Here is a 10,905-nt window from a genome sequence, read left to right as displayed (position 1 = left end):
ATGTGTATCTTTAATCTGTTTGCTTTTAGATTTTACTCTGATACCACTTGTTAGGTAATGAATACAACACATAGGGGTGAATGTGTTTTGGATTATTTTTAAGCTTTTTGAACTATTATGAATGGTGAACAAAGTAATCTAATTGTAGATATAATATGTTTTAACAGGAGTAATGAAACATGCACATGAACACACTATCTTTCAAAACGCACTTAATTTTATATTAAAATCAAGTATGTCTTGCTACAAATTTTTGGGTTCTTTGTTGATAAAGAACCTAGTTTCTCTCTTGAGAGTTACAATATTTTCTAGATCTATTTGTTACTACTAAAAAAAGCATCCAATTTTTACTTTATAAAATAGTAAACACAGGTTTTACACTGTTAGGTATGAATACAACACAGAGGGGGGGTGAATGTGTTTTGGCTTAAAGGTTTACTTTTTGATCGACTTTGGCTTTAGCAGTTGGTTGTTATCAATAATTTTTTATAATAAATGTTAAACATAAATAACAATGCAAATATGTAAAACAAAGATATTCAAAATTCACTTAATTTTATATTAAAAATCAAACAGTGTTTTGCTACAAAATCTCCAAGTTCTTGTTTTAGAACTTAGCTTCTTTCTTGAGAGAAAATACAAGATTTTCTATCTAGATTGTTACAACTGACTAGAGGACTAGTGTTAACTTTATAACTCAGTTAACTGCCGGTTTACATAGAGGATAATAAACATGCTATTAGCTTTTCTAAACTGTCACTTGTCATTTCTATTTATAGAAAAGCAAATCTTCCACTTCTGGCTTAGCATATCTTTAGCATCCCGTGTTTACTTTAATCTCCTCTGTCAGTTAATCTTTGCCATTGATCTTGCACATCTCTCAAGCTGCTTTTTGTAGACTTGCCAATTCAGCTGTGTGAATTGTTTGTTGATTTGCAACATTGGATATTGAACTGTTCTGCAATTCTGTACTTAGAGAAATTTCTTCACTTCGAGATCTCCAATTAAGCTGTAGAGAACTCGACATCTCGATAAGCATGTTGGCTTGTCGATATCTCTAAAACTTCATTGTTGACTTGACTTATCGACAACTCTGAGTTCTCTAGTGAATTTTGGTTTATCGATAACTCAGAGTTCTCTAATGGTCTTTGGCTTATCGATGACTCAGAGTTCTCTAATGAATGTATACTTGTCGATATCTCTGAGTTCTCGAATGAGTATCTGACTTATCGATATCTCCAATAGTATTTCCTGAGTTCTCGATAGACAATTCCTGAGTTCTCGATAGGCAATTCCTGAGTTCTCGACAGGTCTTTCTGAGTTCTCGAATGACTTCTCTATAACACTAATTATGTGACTTGTAGAGATCTTGACTTAGAATGTTTTTCACCAAACAAAAATATTCAACTCCAAGCTTCTTCATAATTCTTCTGAGGCATGACCTTCTTGATCTTCTTCCAGATAGAATTCTTAGGCTTGACACTGTTTAGGGAAAAATGCTCCAGTCTGCTCCATTTACATTTTACAGACATTAAGTGTTACAAGTATAAATTACAGATTAAGGTTATAATACAACTTACTTAGGGTTGGCCCCAAACTTAACTGATTGCTAATGACATTGTCAACATCAGTAATCTTTGACATCATCATGTTAATGACATTGTTAGCTCCAGTAATCTTTGACATCAGATCATTGAAGATTAATGACATTGTTAGCTTCGGTAATCTTTGACATCAGATCATTGAAGATTAATGACATTGTTAGCTCCAGTAATCTTTGACATCATCTATTATATAACTGATTGCTAATGACATTGTCAACATCAGTAATCTTTGACATCATCTATTATATAGTACATACACAGCATGCAATAGCATATACTAAACCCTACTTTAAATTAACTAAAGCTTTCTATTTCTCGCTTGGTGTATCTTTGCAAATCGTGCATGTTTGTGATTTCTACTTTGCAGTTAATCTTGGCCTTTGATCTTGTACTCTTCAAGTTACTTTTTGTAAACTTCTCAAATCAGTGATTAATGTATTTGTTGATTGATAATCTTGGATATTTAACTGATCAGCATTCTGTACTTGAGTTTTACATCGAGATCTCCAGTTTTTTATATAGAGAACTCGACATCTCGATAAATATAATGGCTTATCAAGATCTCTTATTACTCTATAGTTGTTTTGACTTATCGAAGTCTCTGAGTTCTCTATAAGAGAATTTGGCTTGTCGAGGTCTCTAATCTTCATGTCTTCATTTTGGCTTATCGATATCTCTGAGTTCTCTAGTGAAGAAATGAATTATCGATATCTCAGAGATCTCTAGTGATATTTTGACTTATCGATATCTCAGAGATCTCTAATGATATTTTGACTTATCGATATCTCCAATCTTCATGTCTTCATTTTGGCTTGTCGATATCTCTGAGACTTCTCTATAAGTTTTTCTTGACTTCTCGATAAGTCATTATGGAGTTCTCGAATGACTTCTGTATAAGACTTAATTTGTGACTTGTAGATTTCATGACTTATAATATTTTTCCCAAAACAGATTTATTCAACTCCAAAATTCTTCACATTATCTCTGAGGCATGATCTTCATGATCTTCTTCCAGAGTTTATTCTTAGGCTTGGGACTGTTTATAGAAAAATACTTCAGTATAATCTATTTACACTTTTACAGACTTAAGTGATACAATATAAAATGCAAACTTAGATTATCATACAACTTACTTAGGATTGTCAATTTGACTTAGTCTTGTTATAGGACATGCATGTCTTGCACAACAGATTTCAACTTTTTCCATATACAAATTCATTAATCATATATATTGGCTTATCATGCCAAATTTTTCTAAATTCGATAAAATATTCATAAATATTAGTATTTAAATTTCTAATACTTTAACGTAATTATGAAAGAAATAATAAGATAATTTATGTTATCAATATATTTACTTTCAATTTTTAACATAAAATAACTCGAATCAAATCATATATTTTACTGTCTATATAAGTTTCAATCATATATTATAATTTCAAATATATAAATAATTTTATAGTAACCTGAATTATTTCAGACAAATTAAATAATTGCAAGAAGTTCAGTGCGTTATTCAAAAACTTTTAAATTCATATATAATTTTAATTATATAAAATAATATTTTTTAATAAGGGCACTATCTAAAATTGTTAAAGTCAATTCATTTTTCAAATTACTTAATTGCTAGATTTTTTTTATTATAAAAAAATTAACATCTTTCTTTTGTTGATTCTGTATGGAATATAAATTAAAATATCAAATTTGTTTTTAAGAATCTGCATGTATTAAAAACACATAGTTTAAATTTTGATATTTTGATATATTTCATTTTAAGAAAGTGGAATATGGAAAAAAATTGGTTGAATACAACATTCTAACTTTACCTGACTGTGCGATAATGTGGAAAAAATACTGAGTATTTTTCATAAATTGGGTCAAATTTATGATAAATCACAATAAATTAATCTTGCAATTTTTTAGAGATGCACAAAAGGCCCATCAGGTCGGGTTTCGACCGGGCCTTAAAAATCCCGGACTTTGACCGGGTCGGGCTTTTTAGGCTTTGACTTTGACCGGGTCGGGCCGAGCCAGGCTTTCCGAAAATGTCAGAGCCCGTTTGGGCCCTCGAGGCGGGCCTAACCAAGCTTTTTTTCTGGCCGAATCGGATCGGGCCGGGCTTTTTTCTAATTTAAATCGGATCAAGTTGTATTAGAGATTCCGAAAACTACATGTGTTAGCAACTATATCATCGTAAAGATTTATTAGTTTGCATGGAATATTTTATGTAAACATTACTTCGTTGAAAATATTTAAGATCGGCAAAAAATAAACATATTTATAGAATAATATGTTTTATCAAATGTTATCCAAATATATATAGTGTACTTACTATACCTTTTTTCATTGATCCTGCAACAAATTATATAAATAATATTATTAATCACACATATGTATATATGTATGTGTGTTTAAAGTATTATTTATATCTATAGTAAATATAAATTCATAAATATATAAGAAGATATATTAGAATAATTAGATTTTAACCGGGTTTTTTCAGGTTTTTAATCCGGTCGGTCCAAGGACCGGGCCGGACCGAGTTTTGCCTAAAAATATAGGGCCCGTCGAGGCCCTAAGCCCGGGCCGGGTTTGACCGGAATTTGACTGGATCGGGCCGTGCAAGATTTTCGGGCCCCACTTTTTATGCATCTCTACAATTTTTACATATATTATTTATTGACTTAGTATTATAAAGGTCTCGTTCACATTAATTTATGTAGACGTAAGTTGTTATAAACTGCTCATTTTATTTATATAACATTATTATCAATCCAATAAACAAATTTTCTAAATTTGCTAGATATAGATATAGATGTACTTATATAGATATAGATGTACTTATATTTCAAGTTTATATTTACATAAATGATAAATATATGATATTATTCTAAAAAATCTTAAATTATTACAGTTATTTTTATCTTAAAAATTTTGTTTGAAATTTACACCCCCAATTCAATTTTTTTTTTCAGTTCCGTCCCCGGTTCATGGGTTAAACCGTTAAGTACGTCGAACCTGGTTCGAATCCAGGGGTGTGTCAGAGTTGGAGTGCCCAGTAATTCGCTCACATGCATAAATTAATTTTAGCCCCTCCTATTCACCTAATTTACATCTTTAGCCAACCTCACCCTGATTGATCGTACCAAGAGAAAAAAGAAGCGAGTACACATCTAAATTATAAAAAAGTAACAAGACAAGTATTTTGTTGTTGGAGAAGTGGAAAGTATAACATAGATACATACACGAATATATATCATCAAGTTTTCCCCCTTTTCTTCAAGTTGAGCCCCTTGTAATCTTCTCAGATCCATATTATTTTTATTAATAACTTCTTACAAATCTCCTGGTAGTTGTAAAGTTCTTGTCTGAATCTCCACTTGTTCTGCTTAGGTTGTTTATTAAACTAGTCTATCCTTTGTCAAACAACCAACTACAAGAAGAGCTGCACTTTTCATGCCTTGACTTGGTCTTTTTTTTATGTAAATGATCAGTTCTTGAAGATGGGTTTCAAGTAAACAATCAAAGGTATAGTCTTTATGCTTTTGTTGTTTGCATAAGTTCAATTTTATTAGTTTAGCTTCAAATATTATTTAGGGTACTCATAGATCTTTGCTTTGAAATTTTGTTGTTAATTTTATGTTCTGCAGGATTTTTGGAATTTTGTTGTTAATTTTATGTTCTGCATGGTTTTTGGTTTTATTTAGCTAGATCTTGTTAAAAGTTTGAAACTTGATGGAATTTTTTTATCTTTTAAGATATATGAGATGATGGGTTTTGAGTTTGGTATTGTTTGTTAGTAAAGTTTGTGTCTTTTTGATAAAAATACAGATAGGCTTGTGTGGTCAGAAATATAAGATTATGGAAGAGGTCGGTACTCAAGTTGCTTCTTCTCATTATATTCACCAATCACTTTCCACTCGTTTTCTTGACTCACAACACCACCCCATGGCTGCGGCTAAGAAGCGTAGTATGCCTTTTCAACCCCCCGGTTTTCACCTACCTCAGCAGCAGCAGCAGCCTATGTTTGGTTCTGGATTTCAAGAAACTCGGGGTCAGTGGAACCCTAATGGTTGGGATTGGGACAGTGCTAAATTTATTGCAAAACCAGTGGGACCGGATATAGTCTGTGGGGGACCTTCAACGATGTCTGTACACTCTGGAACTCAGAGAAGTCGTGGTGATGAGGGAGTTGTGGGGAATTCTGTGGGTTTGAGGGGGAATCATGTAGTCGAAGATGATGAGAATCTACTTTTAAAGCTTGGTGGAAGCCGTGCGAATTCTGTGGAGGAGAACGTTTTGAGGCCGAACAAGAAAGTCAGATCTGGATCTCCTGCTGGTGGGAACTATCCTAAATGTCAAGTTGATGACTGTAAGGAGGATCTTTCAACTGCTAAAGACTATCACAGGCGGCATAAGGTGTGTGAAGTCCACAGTAAAGCTACCAAGGCTATTGTAGGAAAGCAGATGCAACGGTTTTGTCAGCAGTGTAGCAGGTTCGTGGCTTCATTTCTTGTCTTACCACTTCATGTTAACTTAGTTTGTAACTTTGTATTCTTTGTCTATTTTCCATTTTATTTGTGAATTGAAAAGTTAAAGGGATTCTTTTTGTCACGGTGTGACTGGGAGGGGCTTGCCGTTCTTTGTTGTTTCTAAGCAAATTTTATTTGTACATTTTTTTGCAGGTTTCACCCTCTTTCAGAGTTTGATGAGGGAAAGCGAAGTTGTAGGCGGAGGCTAGCAGGGCACAATCGGCGTAGGAGGAAAACTCAACCAGATGATGTTACCTCCAATTTGTTACCTCCCACTAATCGTGGGAATGTTAGTAATGGAGATGCGGATCTTGTCAATCTTTTAGCAATTCTAGCTCGTGCACAAGGTACAATTTTTTAGTTGTGTTCTTTGGTCGGTTCTCTAATTTGTTGTTTGCAGACATCTGTACTGAGCATAAAACCCTAATACTAATGTATACAAATTACTAGGGAATACTGAAGATAGCAGCACTAATGGCTCACCGATTCCCAATAAAGACCAACTTATTCAAATCCTTCAAAAGATTAACTCGGTACCTTTGCCAGCGGATGCTGCAAAGTTGCCTCCTTCAGGAATTACTAGTAACATTGTTCCATTTCGGTCAGAGAACGAAAACAAACTGAATGGAAATAATTCTCCCTCATCAACTCTGGACTTGCTCGCTGTTCTTTCAGGAAATCAAGCAGGATCCTCTCCTGATGCCACTGCTGTTCCTTCCCAAAGAAGCAGCCACGGGAGCGACAGTGAAAAGACTAGGTCTCCATGTATCAATCTGCAAACCAGACACCACAATGAATTTGCTTCAGTTGGAGAGAGAAGTAGTACTAGTTACCAGTCTCATACAGAATGTTCAGATGGTCAAATGCAGGAAATTCGTACTAATTTACCGTTGCAGCTTTTCAGTTCCTCTCCTGAAAGTGACAGCCCACCAAAATTGGCATCAAGCACGAAATACTTCTCATCAGGTAGCAGTAATCCTATGGAAGAAAGGTCACCTTCATCTTCTCCGCCTTTTGTGCAAAAGCTGTTTCCCACAGTTTCCTCGAGAGTAGTAGTAAATCCCAAGAGTATGTCAGATAGACTTGAGGTTATTGGGAGTGCTAAAGCTGGTAAGGATAAAGGCTTCTCCAAGTCTCTTGATCTTTTTGGAGGGACGAACAAATGTGTCGACAATAGTTCTGTTCAAAGTTTTCCATTCCAGGCAGGGTACACTTCGTCTTCTGGCTCGGATCATTCACCTTCAAATTTAAATTCGGATGCTAAGGTAACATAAATTAGAGACTTGTCCTGTTTTAGACACTTAATTTGCTATCTTATTATTGAAATCTAATAAGACGCTGTATACCTCTCAGAATCGTTCTGGACGGATATTTTTCAAATTAATCGATAGGGATCCTAGTCAGTTACCAGGAACACTGAAAACACAGGTAATCCATGATCTTTGTAACCTCCAGCTCTTATTATATATTTGATTTATCCAACCATACGATAAATGATTACCTCTTTGATTCCAGATCTTTAATTGGCTTGGTCAAAGTCCATCGGAAATGGAAAGTTACATAAAACCTGGTTGTGTAGTATTATCAATCTACATATCTATGCCATCTTCTGCGTGGGAACAGGTAAATTAAATATTTGGAGGACAAAATCGGCTGTCTTGTTTTGCGTAAAGATTATTCTTTTTGTCGTTTTAGTAGTCTCTAGACTGCTGTAGTTTTATGGTGTTTGCAGCTTGAAGACAATCTGCTTCAAAACATCACTGCTTTGGTTCAAAATTCGGAAGATCCATTTTGGAGAAGGGGAAGATTCTTAGTTAATACTGGCAGAAAGTTGGCATCATATCAAGATGGTGAGTGTTTTATGATCACAATTCCAGTAATCATACTTCTTGAAGGTTTTAAACACGTGCTGGTAGCTTACATAGTTCCTTAAAGGAATCGAGTGCATATGTATTTATATTCAGTCACTACCTATCTTTGGCCTAAGTTGATGTTATCCATCTACAGGAATGGCTCACCTCCGTAAAGCTACAAGAGCATGGAGTTTTCCTGAAGTAGTCTCTGTCTCCCCTTTGGCAGTTGTGGGTGGGCAGGAGACCACTATATTACTGAAGGGGACAAATTTGAGTGATCAATACACCAAGTAAGTAGCTTATTCTTGCCATTACAATTGTTAAGTTTGTTGTTTTACTGTATAAAAAATTGAATTGATGGTATTCTAGAGTATTCTGCACGCACGCTGTTGGGTACAAACTTGAAACTTCTGGATCAGTTTCCGATGATACTACATATGATAAGTTAACTTTACGCAATTTTACGATTACTGGTGGAGCACCTGGTGTACTTGGGAGGTGCTTTATTGAGGTATTGATTAACTAAAAAGCAATGTAATATATTACATCAGCACACAGATATCTGCAACCAAGATTATAATACTACTTTTATGAACAGGTTGAAAATGGTTTTTGGGGCACCAGCTTTCCTATAATAATTGCCAATGCTACCATCTGTCAAGAGTTGAACCTTCTGGAGTCTGAATTTGATAAAGAAGCAGCACTATGTGACGGTATCTCAGAGGAATCCGGACTTGATTCTGGACGACCCTTGTTAAAGGAAGATGTTTTACATTTCTTAAATGAGCTTGGGTGGGTACTCCAAAGAAAAAGAAACATGTCCATGTTTGAGGTCCCCGAATATAAGCTTCACCGTTTCAAATTTCTTTTTATCTTCTCAGTTGAACATGACTTTTGTGCTTTGGTTAAAACCCTCCTAGACGTTCTTCTTGAAATATGTTTGGGTAGGGATGAATTGTCGAGGGTGTCGCTACAGATGCTGTCAGAAATTCATCTTTTAAATAGGGCAGTTAAAAGGAGGTCTAGAAAAATGGCAGAATTGCTGATTAATTATGTTGTACCCACTGATTCTGGCAAGACATACATCTTCCTCCCAAATCTTGTTGGACCTGGGGGTATTACACCTCTACATTTGGCTGCATGCATGTCGGATTCAAAATTTATGGTTGACACTTTGACAGCGGACCCGTTGGAGGTTTGTAACTTCATCCCAAATCTTGTTGGTCATGATGCTTTGCACCTTAATACTCAAAGATTGATTTAAGTTTCCCAAAAACTATTGATTGTTTCCTAATTTTTTTACTTTATACGCGCCTCTGTTTGTCCAAATGTAGATTGGTTTGCGTGACTGGGATTCCCTTCTTGATGCAAATGGCCTCTCTCCCTATGCTTATGCTCAGATGAGAAACAATCACTCTTACAATGAACTAGTAGCTCGAAAGCTTGTCGACAGAAAAAATGGTCAAGTCTCTGTTTCGGTAGGTGATGAGATACTAGAACAATCAATAATTGCGGGACGGAGCCACCAAGCTAGCTTTCAAATCAGACAAGGGGAGAAATCTTGTTCAAAGTGCGCCATTGGGGCTGCTAGGTACAATAGGAAGACTTCAGCGTCACAAGGTTTGCTTCACCGACCCTATATTCATTCAATGCTTGCCATTGCTGCTGTTTGTGTTTGTGTATGCCTATTCTTAAGAGGAGCTCCAGATATAGGCCTAGTTGCCCCGTTCAAGTGGGAAAATCTAGGATATGGTGCAGTGTAGTCCTTTACAACTATATATACACCGTTTATCGTACGCAGACCAGTAAGATTGTTGTGGAAATTGATAAACTGAAAAACAATTATAATGAAAGAAAAGGAAGGATAAATCTGATCATGATATTGTTGGCCTGAGGAGGTATTTGCTATGCTTTAAATTAGTATTAGCACAGATACTAAAAGTTTTCAAGCTTTGGTTTTGGAGAAATCAGAGTTGAGTAATTTTGTGGCAAGGACTAAATTGATATCATTAACATGGAGTAGTGCTTTTCTCAAAGCCTCGAGTGTTGCATGACATTGTAAGATCATATGATATGGAACGGAGAGGCACAAGGTGAGGCTGCATTTCCAGCAAGGAGCAATAAAGGCTCAACTAGTATCTGCAGCAGTGTAAGATTTAGTTAACTGTTCTGTGAAGCCATTTACTTTTTTTACGTTAATTTTGTTGTGGGTTGTTTTTTCTTTTGACTCGTTTATGTTTTTGAAAAATCATGCTCACTATACAGTACTGTAAAGAATCTACAGGATGTTATGAAACAATAGTATACTTATATATAGCTAAGCTGTGAACTACCTTTAATACATCATCATTATATAATGTTGTACGATATCTAAGCTGCTTTGTAATTGCAGCTCACTTTGCCTGGATTTTGAGATAAATTAGAGAAGTTAGTGAATATCATTTCATTTTTGTGTGTGTTGAATCCCGGTGGAGATATTTGGATGTCTTTACAAAGCAAGATGACACGAGTGAAAATAAGCCAACCAGTTGATATTTGGAAAATGCTAAATATTTTAGTTGACAAATATGAGAAAAAGGTTTTCAAAAAATCACATCAGACACATGATTAAACTACCGAGCATTGCACAGACACTGATTGATTCGTATCATCTGCTAATTGCGTGACTGTGATTAGGACAATGTGCCTCAAATGTACTTCCAGAGCAAGATGGGAATTTGCATATAAGAGACATTTCTGAAAGAATAATGAACTGCAGTGTTGTACATTATTCTAAAGCTTGTTGAAATATCATCACATAATATAATAAAATATGAATCGCTTCCGGCCTCATGACTCAAATGAGTGATAAAGCTAATGAGTAATCTCGGACCTGAGCGTAAGAAAACCCTGTTGCAGAAATATAAGATTAGGTAC

General features: G+C 35.1%; 1 protein-coding gene across 2 annotated transcripts; it reads left to right on the top strand.

Annotated features, from left to right (window-relative positions):
- The first annotated feature begins 4,751 nt into the window (after positions 1-4,751).
- On the top strand, positions 4,752-10,356 carry LOC141721108 (squamosa promoter-binding-like protein 14). 2 transcript variants are annotated; one of them, XM_074523867.1, is made up of 11 exons: positions 4,752-5,132; positions 5,436-6,100; positions 6,290-6,483; positions 6,599-7,401; positions 7,490-7,564; positions 7,652-7,759; positions 7,869-7,986; positions 8,144-8,279; positions 8,359-8,500; positions 8,588-9,184; positions 9,324-10,356. In XM_074523867.1, exons 2-11 carry the CDS (start codon positions 5,466-5,468, stop codon positions 9,750-9,752), a joined length of 3,237 nt encoding a protein of 1,078 aa, XP_074379968.1. In that variant the 5' UTR covers positions 4,752-5,132; positions 5,436-5,465; the 3' UTR covers positions 9,753-10,356. The 2 variants fall into 2 exon arrangements, with proteins under 2 accessions (XP_074379968.1, XP_074379967.1); XM_074523866.1 differs by having other exon boundaries at positions 4,754-5,132; positions 6,587-7,401.
- Positions 10,357-10,905: the final 549 nt, after the last annotated feature.

This window comes from Apium graveolens, chromosome 4, assembly GCF_009905375.1.
Source record: "Apium graveolens cultivar Ventura chromosome 4, ASM990537v1, whole genome shotgun sequence".
Classification (NCBI taxonomy): domain Eukaryota; kingdom Viridiplantae; phylum Streptophyta; class Magnoliopsida; order Apiales; family Apiaceae; genus Apium; species Apium graveolens.
Note: the sequence above shows the minus strand (reverse complement) of the source record. Positions and strands in the feature narration are given on the sequence as shown.

Bases quoted from the DNA above. Each gene is read 5' to 3' on its own strand.
- LOC141721108 (XM_074523866.1), top strand. From the start codon at position 5,466: ATGGAAGAGGTCGGTACTCAAGTTGCTTCTTCTCATTATATTCACCAA. The intron at 6,484-6,586 runs GTACAATTTTTT...ACAAATTACTAG, and splicing joins AATTCTAGCTCGTGCACAAG to GGAATACTGAAGATAGCAGC. The intron at 7,402-7,489 runs GTAACATAAATT...TATACCTCTCAG, and splicing joins ATTTAAATTCGGATGCTAAG to AATCGTTCTGGACGGATATT.